The following is a 25,996-nucleotide window of genomic DNA, read 5'->3' on the forward strand; positions in this document are numbered from 1 at the left end:
TCTGTATATTATGTGGACTTTGAGAAAGCCTATGACAATGTACCGAGGGAAATAATTTGGCAATGCACAGAAGAACTGCAAGTGCTAGACAATGTGAAGATGATGTATATTTAAAACAGAAGTTGTGTTCAAGTAGATGGTCATTTTTCAGACTAGTTTGAAACAAAGAGAGGAGTACAGCAAGGTAGTTCGTTGTCGCCTCTTGTATTCTTCATCATGATAGACGTCATAATGAAGTCAGTTAAAAGAAAACGATGTAGTGACCTACAAGCCTTCATATTCTCAATGACATTTCCATCTGGAGTGAATAAAAAGAAAAATTGGCAGAGAGAGACTGCAAAGCTAGAATAATGAGTTTAAGAGCTATTGTCTCAATACCAGCAAGGCAAAGACAGTGGTGATGGCGGTGCAGAAGGAAGGAGACGAATCAGTTGTCATGCTTAATGAAGTAAATCCGGACAGCCACCTACTGTCCTAGTCCCGTCAGTTTCCCATCCTTCCATAACCAAAAACCCTGTAACATCGCCTCACAAAGCCCGTTTCAATTCTCCTGCGAAGCGATCTGATTGGCTAATTTAAGGAGTTGATAAAATTACAACAGCACGAGATATCGAATTATTTTTTCAAATTATTTATGAGTATGACCAATCCTCTAATGCTCATATACATGGTTCACGTTGTTTCTGGCCACCCTGTATATTGAAATTATATAGACTATGCTAATAAAAGTGATCTGATAGAACCTGATGTTCTTTCAGGAATGAAACATTTAATTCTGTTATTAATTTAATGTTTTCTTAATCTTGCATTAGTTTTGACAGACTGGAAAGCTTAAAGGTTATATGTTAACTACTGTTAAGTCAAAATTGAAAAAAGGAAAAAGAAAAAAGGGGTTTCCACTTTAACAAAAAAAGAAAAACAAGAGTGGAAGAGAGAGAGAGAGAGAATATGATCTCACAACTACCACTGACAGATGTTGTAATTCTGCAGCATTTCCAAGATAATATGCTTATCACTATCCCAGTCATATGATGAAGCCAGGAGTGCTTCAGAACTTGATGGTGGTAATGACAAATACACTCCTGCAGGTGAACATAGTACAGACAGGATTCTCTAGCATTGTCATCTGAGGAACAAATTCTGTATCAACTTGCAACCTAATAGGATAGAATGTGTGCATGTAAATGGTTGCATGCACGCTCCAGAGCAGCTAACAATGGAGTTATGTCGTAAACTATTCTTAACTAAGTTCATTTCATGTGTAATATAAGCTACAGTGGTCTGCCAAATTATTATACTCAGATTGAAAATACATGGATCTGCTAACATTCTGGAAAAATAAATATATTTCTCGGAATGTTTCATGCATTATCTTTATTTCATTTGTATTTCACATATTCTATTTACTATTTTTCACACACAAAACAGTTTCTTAACTATAATTGTCTTTGTAATGATCAAACGTTTAGTATTTTGTGAAGCCACCCTTAGCCACATCAGTGCAGAGACCCTTCCTGGCATACTCGTAATGCGTTTTCTTGCCTATTCCTCCATATACGGGCTATTTCAGACCTTATTAAGTCTTTCTAGGAGCATGTTCTTGCTTGTAATGACGCCTTGTTAAGTAATTTCTATTTTCAGTGCCTTCCAAATATTTTCTATTGGATTCATGTCAGGCGAGTTGACTGGCCAGTCCAATACATTAATTTTTTGATTTTGTAGGAATGCTGTTACCAATTTAGCCTTGTGGCATGGTGGTGATTCATGCATGGAGGTAAAATCATTCTTCGGGAACCATTCTGAGACTTGAGGCAAAAGTTTGTTCCTTAGCACCAGCTCGTACTGATCCTTCCCCATTGTGCCTTGAACAATATACAGAGGGCCATTACCCTTGCTGCTAATCACAGGTCATATCATTATGGAGAGAGGATGTTTCACCCGTTCTACAACACATTCTTCATTGAATTTTTCATGGCGCGGCATCGCACAAACTCGGTTTTATCATCAAGGATTAGAATTGAAGATTCATCTGAGAAGCAAACCATAAAATACAATGCCAGTGCAAGAAAGTATTAATCAATATTATTTTATATCATAAGAACACAAGAAATTGCACGTGCAATTTTACAGATCTCATTCCAATCTTCCTCTGACCAATTTTTGTGATCCTTCGCCCACTGAAGCCTTGTTGGTTTCATAGTAGTTGTCAAGTTTGGTTTCTTTAAAGGGCGGTGGCGCTTCAGATCCATCTCTTTGAAACGCCGTTCAAAAGTTCTTTGCGACAAAGGAATCCCAGCATTCCGAGGTTTATTGGTTAACACTTTAGCATGTGTAAGACAAATTTTTGTTGCGTAATTTTGAATTATTCTTTCAATTCTGGGCAAAGTTATTCTTTTTCTGCCCTACTGACCTCTGCGGCATGAGTCAAGAGGTGTGCTTGTTTTCATTTTTTTGGCGATATCTCTCAGCGATGACTGTGAAACTCCCACGATTGATGCAATCTGCCGTTGGTTATACTTACAGTGGAGCAATAATGTAGAAATTGTGGCTTTCTTACGAGGGGTTATGTCACAATGCTGCCCCGTCTCAATTTGTAGGTTAGAATCCCTAAACGGGGAATAACAACGGATTTAATGCAGTTTTCCACTCGGCTTCTTATTACTAAGAACTCCGCATTCCATACTCTTAAAGTAACTTGTAATTACAAACATTAAATAAGAACAGATAGACCACAATAACTATAGGACATCAACGAACAATAGTAATACAAAACTTGCGCGCCAATAGTGCTGAAGTCCCAGGCTCACCAACAATGACACAACACTATTTCAGGACTTGCCAACTTCTTGATATATGCAGCAGTCTCCAAAGAATAAATAACTCATGAATGGACAAGCTGTAGAACTAACAATGGAAAATGTTACAGCTTTGCTATTAAAAAAGGCAAATACTTGTTCCGAGTATAATAATTTGGCAGACCACTGTAGTTTATCAGTATTAACAGCAGATAGTAGCAGTTATAGAAATAGCCTAAGGGCCCAGGAATCTGTCATAATATGTGTGATTGCAGAACATTTAAGGCCCACTGGGTGAGTTGGCTGTGTGGTTAGGAGCGCGCAGCTGTGAGCCTGCATTCGGGAGATAGTGGGTTCGAACCCCACTCTCAGCAGCCCTGAAGATGGTTTTCCATGCTTTCCCAATTTCATACCGGACAAATGCTGGGGCTGTACCTTAATTAATGCCACGGCCGCTTCCTTCCCACTCCTAGGCCTTTTCCATACTGTCATCACTGTAAGACCTATTTGTGTCAGTGCGACGTAAAACAGTTGTAAGACTAAGGCCAATAACAATGTTGCTAGTAACATGTAGGAGAACAGTGGTAGAATGTCAAGAGTTGCCAGAGAGTCAAGGAGAGCAAAATATTCTAAGGAATATTCTAGGTCCTCCTGGATATGCAGAATGCCTTATTGAAAGTGATTCTCCTGCTACTTCCTAGTGTCTTTTTGTGGGTGAGTCAGTGCAGTACTATATCAAATGATGTTCTGAAATAAAAGCATGTGAAGTTCTGATCAATCTCAAATGGACACTTTCTTTGGAAGAACTAGAGGCCTTTATCGGTCTTTTGTTATATATATATGAGGCTTTTGGGGCAATTTTAAATGAATATAACACCTGATGCATTGTACAATATGCCAACAGATCATGTTTGGGAGAATAATTATCTTGTGAAAATATAAATGATTTTGGTTTCTGTTAAATACAAGTCTCTCCCCCTCCAGTGGTCTAACATTACGCTATGACATTTTCAGTGACATTGAGATTGGAAAGAGCTACAACAGGGAAGGTAGCAGCCATTGCCTTAATTAAGGTACAGGTGGTGTGTAGATAGAAGCCGGCCCCGTGGTGTAGGGATAGCGTTTCTGCCTCTTACCCGGAGGCCCCGGGTTCGATTCCCGGCCAGGTCAGGGAATTTTACCTGAACCTGAGGGCTGGTTCGAGGTCCACTCAGCCTACGTGATTAGAATTGAGGAGCTATCTGACGGTGAGATGGCGGCCCCTGTCTAGAAAGCCAAGAATAGCGGCCGAGAGGATTTGTCGTGCTGACCACACGACACCTTGAAATATGCAGGTCTTCGGGCTGAGCAGCGGTCGCTTGGTAGGCCAAGGCCCTTCAAGGGCTGTAGTGCTATGGGGTTTGGTTTGGTTTGGTGTGTAGATAGGCATGTCAGTGAACCACCACCTACTTTGTTGTTTTCCATTCTTCCCACAATATTTTCCACCATAGCGTCACTATGAAATTTCCTGGTGCCCTACCACATATTCTTTGCAGTACTAAGAAATGTGTTTTTTAAATTCTGCCATTCCTTGTCAACATTCTCCAGTAATAGATAACTATCATATCCTGTGCCTCCTCTGCCATCGGTCCAGCCAGCCATTACTTGCAGTGAATTTGGAATAGCTATTCATTAGGTTACCGAGTTGGAGTGATTATTTCTGGATTACAAGACCACTCAGTGGAACACCTCTGTCTTTCATGTGCAAGAACGGTTTCATCACCTTCATTAAAGTCTGAATGTTTTATGTGTAGCACTCCTCGAGTACCTTTTCTGTCACAGTTCCACAAAATTGTTTTATTTTGACTCGATTTATTTCTATCACTTATCGCATTTTTTCTGACACCAAATCCATCTGCTGATTTTGTTCCATTTTCACTTTTATCTAAATGTTTTAAAACTTCAAGTGCATCTTTTACTGAACAAGGACTGTATTTTTGCTTGCCTGTCATTTTCAATCAAACAGCAACATTTAAAATCACTTCACTAGATAAAAAACACAACTAAGCACAAAACAGTATAGTAAATACACTAAAAGCTCCCACAAAGTTTTGAGATTGATATCTGCAACTCATCTGAACTCAGAACAAAGGTAACAGATCCAGTGCTCAAACCCTAGTTCCAGGAAGATGAACAAAGGTGAAATGGCTGAGGGAGTATACATACTGTAGTTTTTCAAAAATACTGATGAGTCATGAGTGGGACCATGTGAATGATCTTCATAAGCTTGCTTTTACAGTGGCAATCACATCACAAAAGTAACACTGCACATTACAATAACCGAGTGCAATTAATTTGTAGATTTCATTTATAGGCGTAATTATATTAATTTTAAATTAAACATGTTAGGCCGAATTTAGTCTGTTGGTGGTACTGCAGAAACGAATGCAGAAGCAACTCTCTTCTCCCTCCCTTGTCCCCGTTTCCCCATAAAGCCAGCACCCAACAAACTGCACAAATACTGAGAGTCTAGTTATCTTCTTAATTTATATCTAAAAAAATTATGATTGAATTAATTGAACTATTCCTGTAATTGGGAAAGTAAAAAGAAACAAAATAATTTTTAACCATGTTTGTTTGTTTGTTTGTTTCAGTGCTTTGGTTCAAACATTAGAACGTTCCAAAAAGAAGTATCAGTCTCGTTTGAAGAAATTGGAGCAGCAGATGTTAGCAATGGTTGATAGACATTCTGCTCAGGTATGGACGGAAAACTTTATTCTGTTTTACTTTGCCTTGTACTGACTTCCCCACAATTATATTAATTTTCTTCCAGAAATCTTTGGATGTATTTCTAGTTAGAATGGCTGGAATATCCAACATTTAGCACTTTGATTTTAAATAATTTCTCTACCCAGATTGCTATAACAAGTCTACTGCAGTAGTTGTAGAGAAATGGACTGCTTGTAATATAATTCTAACCCATGTGGTTAATATACAATAAAATCTGCCTTCATAAGAATCGCAAGGGACCACGAAAAATTCTGTCTAAAAACAGTTTCTACTTACTGAAAGTGTACTCGAAAATTATGTACTATGTATATTCTCTATGTATTTGCATCAGGCACTTGATAGAATATGTGCAAGCAATGTACAAAAATTGTTGCAACAGTGTCTAGACACATGGGGAGAACAGAATGGTGTTGGAATGAAACTGGTCTACGACAAGGAAGTATGCTGTCACTGCTGTTGTTCATAATGGTTATGGATGAAATTGTGAAGGGGACAAAGGTAAAATATGGGGACAGGGAGATGAAGGTAATGCTGTTCACAAATAATATTGTGGTGTGGGGAGCAAACAGAGAGGATGTACACGGGCAACTTGATGTGTTGAGTGGGTTCGAACCCCACTGTCGGCAGCCCTGAAGATGTTTTTCCATGGTTTCCCATTTTCACACCAGGCAAATGCTGGGGGCTGTACCTTAATTAAGGCCACGGACGCCATCGTCACCATAAGACCTATCCGTGTCGGTGCGATGTAAAGCAGCTTGCAAAAATTTGACGTGTTGAGTGAGATTATTGAAAATTATGGAATGAAAATCAGCATGGAAAACGGTGAGACAAAGAGAAGGGGATTATAAAATAAAGGGACAAAACCTTGAAACTGTGAAACTTGAAGCAAACTGGTACAGAACATAGGAATGGGCATGGAGATCAGCGAAAGGATTCAACAGGGAAATGAATTGTACCAGAGTGTGAGAAACCTGGTGTGGAGGAACAAAGTGTAAAGAGTGATGTGTAAGGTGTACTACTGCCCAATACTGACACATGCGGCAGAGACCTGAACACTGACAAGAGAGACAGGAGAAAAATATCCATGCCAGTGAAATGAAATTTTTAAGAAGGATGATTGGAAAGACAAGAAAAGACAGAGTAAGGAATGAGGATGTCAGGAAGGAAATCAGAGTGTGTGAAGTGTATGACAGTACAGAGAGTGATGAGCTGAGTTGGTTTGGACATTTTACAAGGATGGAAGGGGGAAGGATGAGGGAGACCCCAACTAAGGTGGATGAAATTGATTAAAAATAGTATAATTAGAATAATTAGAAAAAACCTGGGTTGGAACACAGTTAAGGAGGAACAATAGAGGAAGATGGAAAGGTGCCATATACATCCCAGCCTGGCGGGAACTGGACGAGGGAAACGGATGACGGTGATTGACATTCTTTTCTATTATATCAATAATATAATTATTAATGAAGATATTCACATACTAGACTATCAAGTTTCAATTATATGTGACAGCAAGTCAAATGGAAATTTTAATGTGAATTTGATATTTCACCCTGTTGTTCTGTCCATTGCCAGCACTCTTACAGAGACTTTAATGAATATCCTAGAGGTGACAACACCACGCAGACGAGCAAGTGTTAACAAGTCCGCCTCACATCACGTGAGCACAAAAGGAGAACGGAGGTCTGTTATTCTGTTTTTGAGTAGTGAATGTGTGAAAGCTATTGAAAGTTATGGAAAAATGAGGATTCAGTTTAGTGATCCATGTTTGCCGCATCAGCAACACGACAATGTTTGGCCCCATACTGCCCGTGCGACAGTTGCGACTAACCAGGGCCTGCAGTTTGAGTGTCTTCTGTGATATCAGCCGGGGCCAGATGATCTCACCCCCTAGAATAATGGAGCACTTATAATGCATGTATCACCAGTGAACAAAGGACACACAGTGTTGTTGATTGCTGCACAATATGTTTCCAGAAAGCAGTTTCTGTACATCATCCTTCAATCTAGAAATTTGCAGATTAGTGCTCAAAGCAGAACAACATGAAAATAAACAAGGTATTACAGAGGAAAATAAGGAGAGAGGAATGTGAGACCAGTCCTGAACAAGCAGTATATTAACAACCTCGAGCAACTACTGTGTAAAGATGGCAGGCAGATGGCTACTTACCTGCAAACTGCAGTGAACATGTTGACATTTAATCCAAGCGAGGACACTGAGGAAACTTGTAATAAAGGTGATCACTAATCACTGGTCAACAATGATTTTGTTAAATGTATAATTTATGGTGATTCTTATGTACTTTTGTGTGCTGATTACGAATATGAAACCAGAAACTTCCCATCACCCACAGTTTTTTTGTAATTTCAAATCTTTGTTTTCATATTTACGGGTTAGCATGCTATCATTAACAAAGATTAATAAACTATTATAATTGTTGGTTTATCATACTCTTACTATATTTTGTTACTTTTTATTCTCTTAAGAATGTACAGAATTCCATATTATTCATTGTTGCCACAACAATTAGAAACTTTAAAACATTGCAGTTGTCAGTTGAATTAGAGATTTCTTTCATGCGACTGTCTGCATAGAGTTGTGCTTCCAAAGTCTATTGAAAGGAGATAGTTTGTGTTCAATATACAGTAGTGTTTTATTTTATTGTGTGAAAAATGCCTCGCAACTGTCAAAATAAACCAGATAGTTTATGTGATATATGTGGTGAGTTAACCCTTAAAGCGCAGAGGCGAAGTGTTACTACTTTAATTAAGGAAGCTTATGAGTTGTATTTTGATTGCAAGATGGATCTGAATCAGAATTGGGCCCCTAACATATGTTGTGCTTCATGTGTAACTCTACTGACTGGATGGATGAAGGGGACTCGCCATATGCCTTTTGGAATTCTGATGCAGTGGAGGGAACCTACGGATCATTTGACCGATTGCTATTTTTGTGTGACTAATATCTCTGGTATATCTTCAAAGTCAAAACATATAGTTGTATATCCGTCTCTGAAATCAGCAACCAGACCGGTTCTACATGGTCCAGGGCTTCCTATACCTTCTCCACCAGATAGATCGTTGATGTATGGAGATGAAGAAGTTGATGTTGGTGAAGAGTTATGTGATGATAAAATGGATGATGACCAACCCTTCTGCTGCTTTTTCTGAGCCTCATTTACTTACACAATCAGATCTAAATGATTTGGTTCGTGATCTTAATTTGTCTAAAGCCAAATCAGAATTACTCGCTTCAAGGCTAAAAGGCTGGAACCTTATAGAGAAAGATACCAAAGTCTGCTTCTTCCACCAACATCAAAAGGAATTTGAGCATCTTTTTTCTAAAAAGGAAGAACTAGTTTTCTGCAATGATGTTACAGGTCTCTTTGAGTTACTAGGGCAGCAGCATAATCCAGAAGAATGGCGTTTATTCATTGATTCTTCAAAAAGAAGTTTGAAAGCGGTACTGCTTAACAATGGAAATACATTTCCATCAGTTCCTGTAGCCCATGCAGCTAACTTACAGGAATCATATGAGAACATGAAAATGGTACTATCCGCTATCCAGTATGAAAAGTATTCCTGGCAGATATGTTCAGATTTAAAAGTTGGAGCTCTCTTACTTGGTTTGCAGTTAGGATATATGAAATTTTGCTGTTTTTTATGCAAGTGGGATAGTCAAGATAGAAATAATCACTATATAAAAAAGAACTGGCCAAAAAGACAGTCATTTACTCCAGGACAGGAAAATGTCATTCATCAGCCTCTTGTTGCATCTGACAAAATCATACTGCCCCCATTACACATAAAACTAGGTTTGTTTAAGAATTTTGTAAAAGCACTTGATCATAGTACGGATGCATTTCAATTTCTCCAAACCAAATTTCCAAAAATATCTGTAGCTAAACTAAAGGAAGGCATATTTGTTGGTCCTCAGATCAAAGAACTGATGAAAGATACAGTGTTTGAAAGCAAGTTAAAAACATATGAACTAGCTGCATGGTCATCATTTAAGGTGGTCACAAACTTTCTAGGAAACTACAGGTCAGAGAATTACAGAGAACATATTAGTGAACTTCTACAAAACTATAAACACATGGGATGTAATATGTCTCTTAAAATACACTTCTTGGACTCGCATTTTGACTTTTTCCCTGAAAATCTCGGCGCTGTCTCAGACGAACACGGGGAACGTTTCCATCAAGACATCGTCGAATTTGAAAGTCGTTACCAGGGAAAATGTGGTCCAAATATGCTGGCTGACAACTGCTGGTCACTCAAAAGGGATGTTCCTCAAGCTACGTTCAGCCGAAAATCTACCTCTCATACTTTTTAGGTATGTAAATGAAATTTAAGTTCAGATAATAAATTTTAGTAGGAACAACAACATTTTAATTTTTTGAAAATTACTCAAAAACTGTGCGTGATAGAAAAATTCTAAAAACAGATTTGAAATCAGCAGAAAAAAGTGTACCAGAAACACCCTTTCACTTCCATTTAACAAACAAAAATTTAAATTTCGTTGCCCAGTGAACTAGGGCTTAGGCCATAAAAATTCTATGTATTCATACTAAAAAAAATAGAAGCAGTAAAAATTAAGTTCCTTTTTAAATTCTAACTGAAGAAATGTGTGACCCAAAATTTATCAATATCAGTGACCCAAATGATTGACCTAAAATTCTTGAGTGAAATACCTGAGTGACCTAAAAAACTTATACCAATGTCCAGTGACCCAAAAATAACTTTAATCAATAAAGCATAACCCAATATCTGAGACCAGTATATCTGTTATCTGTCATGCACTAACCGAAAAACTTTGACCAAAGTCACTGCAAATCGTTTGGCTACTCTTAGTAGTTAAATCAATGTAGAAAGTTGGACAGTCTGCTTTGAAGTTGGTAGATGATGTTGGATGAAGTTCAGTCATGACAGCCTTCTGTTAATATGGGAAGGAGCCAGAAACAGATGAGTGTTGATGTGTTTCATAGCAAGTGAGAATGTTTTTGAGGTTTTTTGGGCATCTGAATGTGACTGTGGGGTTTTTCAGAAGAAGACCACGAGTGCAAAATGAGGATGTGAGAAAATTGAATGCTTTTTTTAAAATGGGATTGATTTTGTGGAGACCAATCAATCAATCAATCAATCAATCAATCAATCAATCAATACTGATCTGCATTTAGAACAGTTGCCCAGGTGGCAGATACCCTATCTGTTGTTTTCCTAGCCTTTTCTTAAATGATTTCAAAGAAATTGGATATTTATTGAACATTTCGCTTGGTAAGTTATTCCAATCCCTAACTCCCCTTCCTATAAACAAATATTTACCCCAATTTGTCCTCTTGAATTCCAACTTGATCTTCATATTGTGATATTTCCTACTTTTAAAGACACCACTCAAACTTATTCGTCTACTAATGTCATTCCAAGCCATCTCTCCACTGACAGCTCGTAACATACCACTTAGATGAGCAGCTCATCTTCTTTCTCCCAACTCTTCCCAACCCAAACTTTGCAACATTTTTGTAATGCTACTCTTTTGTCGGAAATCACCCAGAACAAATCGAGCTGCTTTTCTTTGGATTTTTTCCAATTCTTGAGTCAAGTAATCCTGGTGAGGGTCCCATATGCTGAAACCATACTCTAGTTGGGGTCTTACCAGTGTCCAGTATTCGGGAGATAGTAGGCTCGAACCCCACTGTCGGCAGCCCTGAAAATAGTTTTCCGTGGTTTCCCAATTTTTCCACCAGCAAATGCTGGGGCTGTACCTTAATTAAGGCCACGGCCGCTTCCTTCCCACTCCTAGCCCTTTCCTGTCCCATCGTCGCGATAAAACCTATCTGTGTCAGTGCGAAGTAAAGCAACTAGCTAGTTGGGGTCTTACCAGAGACTTATATGCCCTCTCGTTTACATCCTTACTACAACCCCGAAACACCCTCATAACCATGTTCAGAGATCTATACCCTTTATTTACAATCTCATTTATGTGATTACCCCAATGAAGATCTTTCCTTATATTAACACCTAGATACTTAGTGATCCCCATAAGGAACTTTCACCCCATCAACACAGTAATTAAAACTGAGAGGACTTTTCCTATTTGTGAAACTCACAACCTGATATTTAACTCTGTTTATCATCACACCATTGCCTGCTGTCCATCTCACAACATTATCGAGGTCATTTTGCAGTTGCTCACAATCTTGTAACTTATTTATTATTCTATACAGAATAACATCATCTGCAAAAAGCCTTGTCTCTGATTCCACTTCTTTACTCATATCATTTATATATACAAGAAAACATAAAAGTCCAATAAAACTGCCTTGAGGAATTCCCCTCTTAATTATTACAAGGGTGATATGTGGTTATGAAGGGTACTGGGTTAGGTATCTTGGGTAGTCTGGGGACAGACTTCATGACTCAGGAGATTTGGTTGTCAGCTAACTGGTTGGGTAAACCCTAGCAGTATAGGCCTTCTTCAGGTTTCCATTTTAGGAGGCATAAGCTTTAAGGGTTGAACAAATCCATTTGCCCCAGACAGCAAGGCTGAATGGTAAAGATCATTTCATGTGATATTCGTGAAAACTGTTGTCGTGGATATAATGCTAAGGGTTGGTGGATTTCATGTATACAGAGGTATCAATTCTGCCATATTGGAGATGGAGGTCTACATCCTTCCTGCCCCATTCATGTCTGGCACCATCAAACCACACTTGATAATTGTTTGACAGTTAAAGTCCTTAAACCATTCCCCAAACTTCCCTCCCTCTTACCCTTGGAGATTACAAATTTGGACATCAACTGGTGCTTAAGTCTGGGGAAGCACTCGGGCTCAACAGTAGATAACTGCTCCTTTTTTCCCCCTTCTGTTGTCTGTCTCCCCACTCCCTCATAGCAGCATCTACTTGTCACTTTTGGACTCGTGTCTTTCTTTTGTGTGTACGGTACTGTATCCACACATTCTTACACGGCCATTCACTGTTCTCCATCTGTTTCCTTTACATACCGGGTGTATCCGTGATGATGATGTTACAAACTTTCAAGGATGATGGAAGACAGCAAATGGATCAATTTGAGATGAGGAACCATATTCCAGAAATGATCGAATCAATAGTTAAGAAATTTCTACTCATTTAAGTCTGTTTACCTGCACAAGTTTCACAAGTTGCTGCATTTACAACAAATGTTCGAAATGGCATCCCGTTCGTCAATGCAGGCATGGCATCCGCACAAATTTCTGTCATGCCCGTTCGAATATCTCTGGTGTCGTTTGGACAGCGTCGTGGGCAGCGAGAATTCTCACCAAGAGATCCTCTTCAATCTCGATAGGTGTCTCATACACAAGGATTTTCACATGGTCCCACAAGAAGAAATGATGTGGGGTGAGATCAGGTGAACGAGCAGGCCTAGAAAGAGGAGTGAGGTGGGGCTCCATTATGATGGTCGAAGGGCAGGTGGGATGTGTTCCAGGAATGTGGGTAGTATATCTTTGAGCACCACTGTGTACACTGCTGCTGTTAAGAATGGACAGACGTTAAAAAACTTGGATTATTAATAACTTTTGACTCAAACGTTTCTGGACTACGTTTCCTTATCTCAAATTGATCAGTTTGCCATCCCTCATCATCCCTGAAAGTTTGTAACGTCATCACGGGTAAACCCTGTATATACAAGGAAAGGCAGTGAAATGTTACTGTACTATGTATGGGATGTCAGGGGAACAGATTGCCCACAATCCATTGCTAGACTCACTGGTTACTGTAGTAGTGTGGGCGGGCGTTCAGTTTCGTTACTGTAGGCCTAAACTATTTAGTCAAAAGATAATAATGAATGTAGATCTCACTTTTCATCAAAACAGCTGGTGAAAATGATGTCCATCTCTCTCGATATAAACATTGCGTCGGCGTAAAACATTCCGAAACACTTGTATCTCTGCCTATGAAATTTCACATATGTTGTCTGATTTCATTCTCCAGGGCTGCAAGTGTACATGGATTGTTCTTGTACACTTTCTGTTTTAGAGTTCCCCACTAAAAAATATACATATTTAAAAAATATCAGCCACTTAAATTTGCAAACGGTTCTGTCATACAGTTTCTTCTTTAAGAGAAATGTTTTGACTAGAAATAACCATTGTCCGATACTATCTTTCATCATGTTGGTAGCTAACACAGCATTCAACAATAAATGTAGGAATGCAACACGTGCTCTCAACAAGATCTCCACTCGTAAACTAATCATTCATTGCTCATTCTTACCGCTAACCATGCTCACTGCGCTCCCCACCACTTAAGAACAAGGCAAGCATTTCCCCAGTCCACCTGTGTGGTAGCACCGGCTGAAGTGCCGGTACCTTTTTATTGCATTTCCTTCTATATTTTGCTTCTCTTAGCTTTCTTAGACGAAAATGTAGAACAGAATGTGTGTTGATCGTTCATAGGCCAGCAATGTTAAGAGGGAAAGTAGCTTCTGTATCACCAAGGTTTGACCAACTGACTAACTAAACAGTCGTAGATTGAGCGCATTATTACACCTTTTAACACAGGAAACTTCGTCTTGATTTACCCGTATTGAACTAAGATTACAAATACTTATAAAATCTTACGTGTTCCACCTTTTTCAATAGAAAAACATTGCTTTCAGATTAAAGATATGTTTTAAAACATCTGACAACAATGTTTTTGTATTGAAAAAGGTGGAACCTGTAAGATTTTATAAATATTATTACACCTAGTGACAAAACTGGATGACAGAGCACCTGACCTAGACAAGCAATTGTTCTTGGCAAGGCTGAGTCTAGTCATTGTTTGAACATGTAATACTTACTAATTTTCAACATAATTTGCCACAGCTCTATCCACCCCAATTTACTGAAAGCAAGTTTGCATGCCCAGTAACAGGTTGAGTGAAAAATTGGGCACCTGAACACAGCATGTACTGATGAATCGATCAGGCCTGCAAACTTACACTAACTGCCTTTTGTTTGTTAGTTTGTACCTCAAGTTTTTATTACTATACCATCATCCCACAGCCTAAATGCATAAAATTATCTACCTGTAGTCTCAACTCCATTCCGCAGTGGCCTTCAGTTCTTGGGGTCCCAGGTATGATTCCCAGCGGATTGAATAATTTTAATCTTAATCGGTTTATTCCCTTGGCTCGGGGACTGGATGTTTATACTGTCTTCAACATTCCTGCAAGTCACCACACTATCCTCCACCACACTAACGCTCAGTTTGATATACACAACAGACTCCACCACCCTCATCGGAGAGTCTACCTTAGAAGGGCTGCATGAGGCTAGCAATAGCCACACTAAATTATTATCTATGTTGGTGCGACGTAAAGCAAAAAAAAAAATTTAAATGTTATTATCTACCTGTTCCCATGTCATTTCTCCTACATGGCATTCAATCCTCATATAACTTGTAGATGTTTGCATAATACAAATAAAGGAAAAACTGGTGGAAATCAACTATTTCTCTGGCGGGAGTAGGATTGAAGTAACACAGATATTACATATTTTAAATTCTTCAGATCCTCTCTCATTGGAAATTAGAATGAGGAGGCGAGAGAAAAGGTAGATACTTGCTTGTTGTTTAAAGGAGCCTAACATCTAGGTCATTGACCCAGAAAAGGTAGAGAAGGAAATGCATCTGATACTCGAATCATGAGCTATACTTGATGCGAGTTGTAATTGATGGCCAGAAATGTGATGAGAAGATAGCAGTAACAGGTTCAGGATTTCCATAACAAAACATTCGTTGAAAGGGCTTCAATTATTGTGGTTAGAAGTAGAGCCCTGCGCAGATATACAAAATATTATCTGCATCCACACTTTCTTCATCCGCACCCATGAATGGTTATCCGCAGATATTGTAAATATTTTACTACAGTATATTACACCCAAGGTATTGAAATGGATAGATCTGTTAATAGGCCTGATACCTGACACCAGAACCCCTACAGTCGCAGGTTTATGAGGGATTTCCTCTTGCAACAACCGTCAACGTATTATCCTTTGTTCCTTCCTTCCATTAATAGCGGGCAGGAGCCAGTTAGGCTACGGTCATATTTACGGTTTTATGGTCATAAGGTTCTTTATATATCTCCATTCTCCCATACCACTGTCAAGGATCACCTAACCACAAGCAAAAATAAGAGTGTACCTGAGTGAAAATTAATAAATTTAATTATTTAGAAATTATCAGCAAAATTATCCGCGCTGCTATACAGTTTGCATCCGCCAAGACACTAACTTCGCTAATATCCACAGATATCCACTTCCATGCAGGGCTCTAGTTATAAGTAGGAATGGGAAGCTTGGTTTGATTGATTTACGAGTATTCAGTGATTGCTCAACTTGAGTGGTGTGTTGCATATTGGCATAACCACAACTACCTCCCTCATTCTATTGATCCATTTCCCTGAAAGATTACAAAGTTGGCCCTGAATTGCTACTCAGGAAGATCCTAGCTTGCACATTGGAACATCATTTGCCTTCCTGTTTTCTTTCTGATTTATTTGATTTTCCCCTCCACCAGTCTACCAAACATTTTGTGTCATGTGATCCCCTCTTTAAGAATAGACATCATCATAATCATGTCCGGCTCCATGGCTAAATGGTTAGCGTGCTGGCCCTTGGTCACAGGGGTCCCGGGTTCGATTCCCGACAGGGTCTGGAATTTTAACCTTAAATGGTTAATTTCTCTGCCACGGGGACTGGATGTGTGTGTCGTCTTCATCATCATTTCATCCTCATCACGACGCGCAGGTTACCTACGGGTGTCTAATCAAAAGACCTGCACCTGGCAAGCCGAACATGTCCTCGGACACTCCCGGCGCTAAAAGCCATACGCCATTTCATCATAATCATCATCATCATCATCATCATCATCATCATTTTCCAGCTCCAGTTTCCTGGGTGTGGTCTACAACCAATTTCACTGTGTCTATCCATCGATTCCTTGGCCTCCCTACTGGCCTCTCCCTTTTCACTTCTCACAAGGGAACATCGACAATGGGTAAGTCACCGATCGTGATGAAACCTGGAAAACACATGAAGGTACACGTAAAAACGATGTCGGCATCAATTTTGGGTGCCAACATTCATTAGGGCGTTAACTACAGGGCCTAAAAGTTGCGACATTTCAAATTCCGCGCGATTAACAATGAATACCTGCTGGCCAATGCTAAGCTGGCACACTGCGTATTTGGAGACACGCCTCTGCACCTCCTCCCCTCCACCCTCCAATTGGTTCGCCATCGCAGCAGTCAAGCGCGGGGAGAAGGGAAACGTGCGGTGGCGAACCAATTGGAGGGTGGAGGGGAGGAGGTGCAGAGGCGTGTCTCCAAATACGCAGTGTGCCAGCTTAGCATTGGCCAGCAGGTATTCATCGCTGATCGTGCGGAATTTGAAATGTTGCAAATTTTAAGCCCCGTAGTTAACGCTCTAATGAATGTTGGCACCCAAAATTGATGCCGACATAATTTTTACGTGTACCTCAATGTGTTTTCCAAGTTTCATCGCGATCAGTGACTAACCCATTGCCGATGTTTCCTTGTCAGTCAAATTAATTCCTTGCTGTTCTCGCTCTGTCCTCCACAAAACATGTCCAAACCCTTGTAGCATACATGTTCCTAAAAGGTCAGTAACAGGTATTTTGATGCCAGCCACCTTCCTGTTTGCTTCATTTCTAATTTTTTCTTTCCCGGTCTTTTGGTTCGTTGTTCTAATGAATTGCTTTTCTATGACTAGATTTTACTATTAGCCTTGTTATGTAGGGTACATGTCTTGAGTCCATTGGTGAGAAATGGAATGAAGTAAGTATGAAAGATGGTCAGTTTTGCTTTCTCGGGTATTTTATTATCCAGAGTAGATTTCTCACATGAAAATAACATTGAGAAGCTTTTGAAGTCCTATTAAGTATTTCTTTGTTTATTGTGTATATGAAGTTAGAAATGGATTGTAACAGAGTTACCTCCAGGAAAATGTTTGAAACTGTGCCTTTCCTGTTGATAGTCATTTCAGCAGTTTTTGTCTCACTGATATTCTTTATTCTTTAAGCTTGCCATTCCAAAGATTTAGTTTCTCCTGTACTTCTGCTTCCTTTCTCCCCAGATCAGAACATCATCTGCAAATATTAGACTGTTAGGCTCTTTGCATCCGATCCATGATAGTGATGAGCAGGAGTGGTGACAAGGCACTTCACTGCTGGACTCTTCTTTTAGTTTCAAACCAATCTAATCTTCCACCCCCTATGTAGACACAGCTAAAGCATTTTTGATAGAACATCTTTAGTTTATCAGTCAGGAAGTTTGGCACACCTATACCTTCTAGGCATTCCCAGATTGTCTCCCTTGGCACACCGTCGTAGGCCTTCAGGAGATCCCTAAAAACCATCACTAAGTTCTTACCATATTCCCAGTGCTTCCCTGCTAGCATTCTATGGCAAATATCAGGTCTGTAGTGTTTCGGCTCTTCCTGAACCCGTGTGGTTCCTCCTCCAATTATGATTCTAATATATTCCTGATTCATCTTTCAGTTATCTTCTCCAGAAGTTTGAGTGAGTGAGAAAGTAGATAATTTGCACATTTCATCCTGTTTCCCTTTTTATACAGGGAGATAATGATACCTTTCATCCATTCCTCTGGTATTGTGTTCTCTTTCCAGATTGCAGAGAGTACTATATACAACCAATGTATGCCTTGTGCTCCAGCTTCCTTTATCATGTCAACAGTGAGGTCATCAAACCTTAGACTAGTCTCAACCATTATGTTCATACCTGCTAAATTATTGCCTTCCACCTTCATGCCCCTTCCTTTTTTTAAATTATATACAATAGTTTGGTACTTTGTGTAAAGGCATTTTGTGTTCATGTAACAAATGCAAAAACTAATGTAGTTGTTGACTGATTAATTTCTGATTTTTTTAAATTTTTAGGTACGAGCTCTGAAGCAGAGGATTTGTGCCCTAGAAGAAGAATCAGCTCTTCAGAAAACTAATACGTATCAGTCCTCACAGTTACCACAGACTTGTAATCAGTCTCAAAGTTCGGGAGCCAGTGAGACTTCTTTGTGACAGGGCAAATAGCAAATCAGGGATGAAAAACTTGAGTGTGAAAGTATATAGCCAAGTATTTAGTTACCACCTAATATAGAGTGCCTGAGCCAGTAAAAGATCCCAGTGAAAATGGTACAAACCTAAGCATAATGCAAAACACAGCTTTTTACTACCCACTATTAACTTGGACCTCGATTTGGACATTGACGGTTTTAGATACGTGGCTATAACGATGAAGCTGGCCAATAGTACGGCTACACTTATTTGTTGAGATATACAGTATATATATATATATTTGCCAATGTGACAGTGTAAAAAAAATATTTAGTTAAGCTTATTTGCATATTTCAGTAACTGAAGTTGTTGAGGAGATAAAGGATAAAAGACTTAAAATATGAAGTTTTACATTTAATTACAGCTGTACATATGTATAAAATAATAACCGACCGACCTGATGTAATAAATGTAAAATCAAGAAGTCTATATTGTAGTGTTACTATCACCTTATCCTATCTGTGATTGATGTAAATGACCATTGGACTGATATAGTTGAGCTTGGAGATATGGCTTCATGACATACCTGTGTAAGAAAAAATAATTAAGTGATTGAATAATATACCACAAAGTTTTATTTATTTTGAATCCTAAATGGCTTTCTCTACGTTATTTCTCCTCCCTGCCCTCAATACATTCTCCTTTGTTGACAGTAATACCTTTACTGACTGCAGTTGTTATATGTGATACAAATGCTTTGGCACTAATTCTGATCATTTTGAATTCACAAGAAAGTTTAAGTTAAGACAACCAAAAGGCAACAAGTGAGGTCTCTTATTGCAGTTTCTCCTTATGTATTGCTTTGATCACAATTCTGAAGAAAGAAAAAAAACATTCATATGTTTCTTCCTTGTCATGATGATGATCAACATCATCATTTCTTCACTCCAGCAAGCCGGGTATGGTTCCTTATCATGCTGATTTGTTTTAAATAGTTAAATTCTTAATTGTTGAGGTCCACATACTACCATTACAGTCACTCTATTCTGAAGAGTCTCGTTTGCAAGACATCAAGAAGTTTTTGAGTTTCTCAAGACTTGATTCAACATGAATCAATCCTGTTGAATTCTACAGTAGAGATTTTACCTGAAAAATCATTTGGTGTCAGAAGGGGCATTCAGCCTTAAAAGCTCAAAATGAATCATGGAGGCTCCAGAAATAGTGCTGCAATAGTACTTTCTGGCCCAGTGAGAAAAGCAATGGCTAACTACCTCCCTCCTCATCTTACCTAGTCAGACAGCCAGATGGCGTCAAATCGAAATGTCTGCAAACGGTAGCTGAGGCCATACGATTATTATTATTATTATTATTATCTTACCTAGTACACCTCATTTTGGCGCCGCCATTGGTTTTTTGCAGTTTCCTTATAACCGAATAACCTCTGGGCTGACGACCTAACAGACAGATAATTCTCGTAAGTAGGTGGGGTGTGTGTGCGCATTGACTCTGTACATTGGAGAGAGGAGTAGGAGTGCTGCTTCTTCATCTATATATATCAAATAACATGTCCTGACTGACTGACTCATCATCACCGAGCCAAAATTACTGGACATAAAGAAATTATTTATTTTATATTACAGTATACATGTTCACTAAGGAAGGATTTTTGGATATTCCTTCGCTAAGAGGGTGAAATGGGGGGAGTGAATTTTTAAAATGAGTATATCTATATCTCAAAAACTGAACAGTTTAAAGACATGAAAATGGTTTTTGGAATCTCCTTTAAAAATATACAAACATGTATTTCTTTGTTTTTGGAAAGTTCAGTATTAAAGGGGGGTAAAAATAAGTGTAAATTGGGTGGAATCCTTTTTATGATGATGCTTATATTTCAAAAAATGAAGTTCTTACAGACGTGAGAATTGGTTCATGGAATCTCCTTTAAAAATAAAACATGTATATTTTCTTGTTTTTGGAAAATCCACTTAAGGGTGTAAAAAGAGTGAATTTTTAAAATGACTATATCTCGTAAACTTAACATGTTACAACATAGAAGTTGGTATTTGCAATCTCCTTTAAGAATAAAGAAACATGTATTTGTTGGTTTTCAGACAATTCACTCAAGAGGAGGAGGGGAAGAACTGAAAATGGGGTTGAATCCTTTCATTGGGATACTTATATCTCAAAAACTGAATACGTTACAGGTGTGAATATTGGTATTTGGAATCTCCTTTAAAAATGAAGAAACATGTAATTTTTTGTTTTTGGAAAATTAATTTAAGATGGGTGGAAAGGAACGAAAAATGGATGGAATTATTTTCATGATGATGCATATATCTCAAAAACTGAAGATATTACAGATATGAAAATGGTGTTTGAAATTTCCTTTAAAATTAAAGAAACGCGTACTTTTTGTTTTCGGAAAATCCACTTAAGGGGTGAAGAGAATTGAAAAAGTGGGTATATTTCTAAAATTTCTACAATATATCACAAAAGCCTAATATGTTACAGTCATGAAAATTGGTATTTGGAATCTCCTTTAAAACTAAAGAGAGACAAATTTTTGTTTTCGGAAAATCCATTTAAAGGGAGGGTGTGGGGTGAAAAGAATTGAGGAAGGAGTTGAATTTTTTCATAAGGATACTTAGATCTCAAAACCTGAAGATGTTACAGACGTTAAAATTGGTATCTGGAATCTCCTTTGAAAATAATCACGTATTTTTGTTTTTGGAATGTCCACTTAATGGGGGAATGGGGTGAAAAGAAGTGAAGGAGTTGAATTCTTTTTATGGGGATACATACATCTCCAAAGCTGAAGATGTTGCAGACATGAAAATTGGTATTTCGAATCTCCTTTAAAAACAAAGAAACAATTTTTTGTTGTTGGGAAAATCCACTTATGGGGGTGAAAATAATTCAAAACGTGTGTGAATTTTAAAATGACTATATGTACAGTATGTCTCATAAACTTAACATGTTACAGAAGTGAAAATTGGTATTTGGAATCTCCTTTAAAAATAAAGAAACACATACTTTTGTTTTCAGAAAATTGACTTAAAGTGTGTAGTGTAAATAAGTGAAGAAGGAGTTGAATTCTGTTTATGAGAATTCCTATATCTCAATACAACTAAACAACTAAAGGAGGCAGTATGGAACGGCACAACTTGAAGAGCGCTAATTCATAGAATCGCCAATGGTCGGATTCGACTGAACAGATGACATCATCATCATCATCATATCTCAAAAACTAAGATGTTACAGACATGAAAATTGGGATTTGGAATCTCCTTTAAAAATAAAGAAACATGTATGTTTTGTTTCTGGAAAGTCCACTTAGGTGGGGAAGGAGGGCAGGATTTAAGGAGGAGTTGAATTCTGTTTATGAGGATACCTATATCTCAAAAAATGAAGATGTTATAGATGTGAAAATTGGTATTTGGAAACTCCTTTAAAAATAAAGGAATACGTATTTGTTTTCGGAGAAGCCAATGAAGGGGGGATGAAAATAAGTGAAAGAGGATTCGAAGTCTTTTTATGAGGATGCATATATGCGTATCTCAAAATCTGAAGATGTTACAGACGTGGAAATATTGGAATGTTTGGAAATATTTGGAATGTCCTTTAAAAATACAAAAACACCTTCTGTTTTTTTGAGAGGATTGTTTCTCACATATAGAGTACCATGTCACATGTTCCAGAGATAGCACTGCCAGTAGCCTGGTCATCTTAGCCCCAAAAAGCAATACCACAAACGTGGTTTACAAAGAGTTTGTGTGTTAAATGAAGCACAATTTTTCAGTGAGTTTTTATACTTTGGGGATTTTCAGACAATGTCTTAGTGCAGTACTGGGGAATGATTAATTTATCAAATTACGAAATCCTTGTGAGAGAAGCTGCGGGTAACAGCTAGTCTTATAATATGTTTACATGTATTAGGGAGTAAATGCACGTTAAAGATTTTGATGAAGTAAAGGTAATGAAATGACGTATGGCTTTTAGTGCCGGGAATGTCCGAGGACATGTTCGGCTCGCCAGGTGCAGGTCTTTCAATTTGACGCCTGTAGGCGACCTGCACGTCTTGATGAGGATGAAATGATGATGAAGACGACACATACACCCAGCCCCTGTGCCAGCGAAATTAACCAATTATGGTTAAAATTCCTGACCCTGCCAGGAATCGAACCCGGGACCCCTGTGACCAAGGCCAGCACGCTTACCATTTAGCCATGGAGCCAGACGAAGTAAAGGTAAGGAATTGAATTAAGGAGTGGCTTGTAAGATATTATTTACATTATTTTTATTGATAAATAATCCAAACCCCATGGCACTACAGCCCTTGAAGGGCCTTGGTCTACCAAGTGACCACTGCTCAGTCCGAAGGCCTGCAGATTACGAGGTGTCGTGTGGTCAGCACGACGAATCCTCTCGGCCGTTATTCTTGGCTTTATAGACCGGGGCCACTATCTCACTGTCAGATAGCTCCTCAATTCTAATCACGTAGGCTGAGTGGACCTTGAACCAGCCCTCAGGTCCAGGTAAAAATCCCTGACCTGGCCAGGAATCGAACCCGGGGTCTCCGGGTAAGAGGCAGGCATGCTACCTCTTCACCACGGGGCCGGCATTGATAAATAATAGCCTACTAAAATGTCTCGATTGGTGAAGACGTTGCATAGATTCAGAGAATTTACTACAGATAAGAAATAAGTCCAAAACAAAAGTAATGGAGTGCAATTGAACGAAGTCAGGTGATGCAGGAAATATTAGATTAGGAAATTAAGTCTTAAAGGAAGTAGATGCATATTGTTACTTGGGCAGTAAAATAACTAATAATGGCAGAAGTAAGGAGGACATAAAATGCAGACTGGCACAAGCCAGGAAGACCTTTCTTAAGAAAATTCATTTGCTCACTTCAAACATTGATATAGGATTTGAAAGATGTTTTTGAAGACATTCGTTTGGAGCATGGCATTGTATGGAAGTGAAACATGGACGATAACTAGCTCAGAAAGAAAGAGGAGCTTTTGAAATGTGGTGTTACAGAAGAATGTTGAAGGTGAGATGGATAGATCGAATCATGAATGAAGAGATACTGAATCGAGTTGGTGAGAGGAGATTGATTTGGCTAAATTTGACCAGAACAAGAGGTAGAATGATAGGACACATCTTATGACACCCATGACTTTTTCAGTCGGTTTTTGAGGGAAGTGTAGGCGGTAAGAACAGTAGGGGTTGACCAAGGTATGAATATGACAAGCAGATTAGAGCAGATGTAGGATGCAGTAGTTACGTAGAAATGAAAAGGTTAACACAGGATAATAATAATAATAATAATTTTGTGTGGCTATTTCTAGTCGAGTGCAGCCCTTGTAAGGCAGACCCTCTGATGAGGGTGGGCGGCATCTGCCATGTGTAAGTAACTGTGTGTTATTGTGGTGGAGGATAGTGTTATGTGTGGTGTGTAAGTTGCAGGGATGTTGGGGACAGCACAAATATCCAGTCCCCGAGCCAAGGGAATTAACCATTTAAGGTTAAAATCTCTGGCCCGGCCAGGAATTGAACCCAGGACCCCCTGGACCAAAGGCCATCACACTAACCATTTAGCCATGGAGCCGGACAACACAGGATAGGATGGCAGGGAGATCTGCACCAAACCCGTCTATGGACTGATGACTCCAACAACAACACAAGAGTATCCTAACCCACATTTCAGACATTTGGTGAAGACTCTGGAGCAAATGGTGAAAAAAGAAAAAGGCTTGAGTGGTGGTTGGGAAACCATCACTTGCTTCCTCAGTTGCAGCATGGTTTTAACCATGGAAGAGGAATGTTGGATCATCTCAGCATATTCAATACTTCAATAGAACATGCTTCTGCTATTAATGGATAAATTATGGCTATCTTACTGGACATCAGCTCTGCATTACATTTCCCTCCAGTTTTTATAATGCTCTTCAGACATTGTTACATGCACGACATATTATGTATGTTCGAGATGGTCTTACAGTAGTTGCATACATGGCCTTCGCCTTGTGAGTAAAATGAAACAAGCCCTTAGTAAATTTCCTACAGAACATCAAGAAGAAGTTAGATTAGAAATTAAGAAAAAAAATTACCAAATTACATTAACAATCTTAAAAGTCATCATGATAATAATCATAATAAAGTCAACCTTCTACGACAAAGACAATTAAAAAATCAAAATGGAAACTGATAATCTTATTGTTACTAAGGCAGATAAAGGCAATGCAACTGTTGTGATGGATAAAACAGATTGCTTAAACAAAACTCAACAATTCTTTAAAGCTGAGAACTTTAAAACCATAAAAAGAATCCACTGAATAATATTAAAGAGAACTTTAAAACTCTACCTTAAGAACATCAATTTCCTTTTGAATGATCAAGAATTTAACAAACTGATAAGCATGAATCCCCAATTACCTATAGTAAGAGCTATTTGAGACCAGTAATCAACTTTAAACCATATCCTACATATAAAGTAGCTCAGTTTATTCAAAGATTAAAAAATAAATGATTTATTTCAAGGAATCAAAGCGGTTAAAAATACAATAGAATTCTGTAACTGTACAAAATCTCTGAAAATCAAATCACATCACAAGATGTAGTTTGACATAAAAAATATGTACCCAAGCATACTGGTCAAAGACACAATATCCGTTATTAAAAACAAAAAGACCGAGCTCGATAGCTGCAGTCGCTTAAGTGTGGCCAGTATCCAGTAATCGGGAGATAGTGGGTTCGAGCCCCACTGTCGGCAGCCCTGAAGATGGTTTTCCGTGGTTTCCCATTTTCACATCAGGCAAATGCCGGGGCTGTACCTTAATTAAGGCCACGGCCGCTTCCTTCCAATTCCTAGGCCTTTCCTGTCCCATCGTCGCCATAAGACATATCTGTGTCGGTGCGACGTAAAGCAAAAAAAAAAAAAAAAAGCACAGTAAAATAAGCATTAATGAGGTAAAAGCAACAACTATTTCCTTTTCAATAATATTATTTACCTCCAACAGGGATTACATATGTTTCCCCTGGCATCGGGTATAACGGCCGAAATTTATCTTGTCCAAATTAAGGCTAACGAAGGGCATTTTTAACATTTCATGTAAGAAATGTTTCACGTTGTGTACTGGTACGTTCTGTTGCTGTGTGTTTCTCATGATTAATGTACTATGTAGGGTTGTAGAAAATTAGGTTCTAACATGGAAATAAAGTGTTTCCAGGCCCTTGTCTGTGTAACATATTTTATTATTCTACATTTGAGGAATGTGTTCTGGAAGTCTGGTAGTACCTTATTGTTAAACACTGTACAAACCTTATAAAAAAAGGTTTGTAAATTTGTAGGATTAGGCCCGTTATATGGTAG

At 38.6% G+C, this 25,996-nt stretch overlaps 1 protein-coding gene and 1 long non-coding RNA gene across 4 annotated transcripts in view; one reads left to right on the plus strand and one right to left on the minus strand.

The window, feature by feature from the left end:
- LOC136863922 (colorectal mutant cancer protein) overlaps positions 1-19,124 on the plus strand; it is an 809,530-nt gene extending 790,406 nt beyond the window's left edge. For all 3 annotated transcript variants that reach the window (XM_068226110.1, XM_068226109.1, XM_068226108.1), the window contains exons 15-16: positions 5,429-5,531; positions 18,508-19,124. In XM_068226110.1, coding sequence (XP_068082211.1) covers positions 5,429-5,531; positions 18,508-18,645 — 241 coding nt within the window. In that variant the 3' untranslated portion in view covers positions 18,646-19,124. The remainder of the gene's footprint in view (positions 1-5,428; positions 5,532-18,507) is intronic.
- LOC136863924 (uncharacterized) overlaps positions 1-25,996 on the minus strand; it is a 109,167-nt gene that overhangs the window by 40,735 nt on the left and 42,436 nt on the right. The gene's annotated exons all lie outside the window — the stretch shown is intronic.

The sequence above is a fragment of the Anabrus simplex genome, chromosome 2 (assembly GCF_040414725.1).
Source record: "Anabrus simplex isolate iqAnaSimp1 chromosome 2, ASM4041472v1, whole genome shotgun sequence".
NCBI classification, from domain to species: Eukaryota; Metazoa; Arthropoda; class Insecta; order Orthoptera; family Tettigoniidae; genus Anabrus; species Anabrus simplex.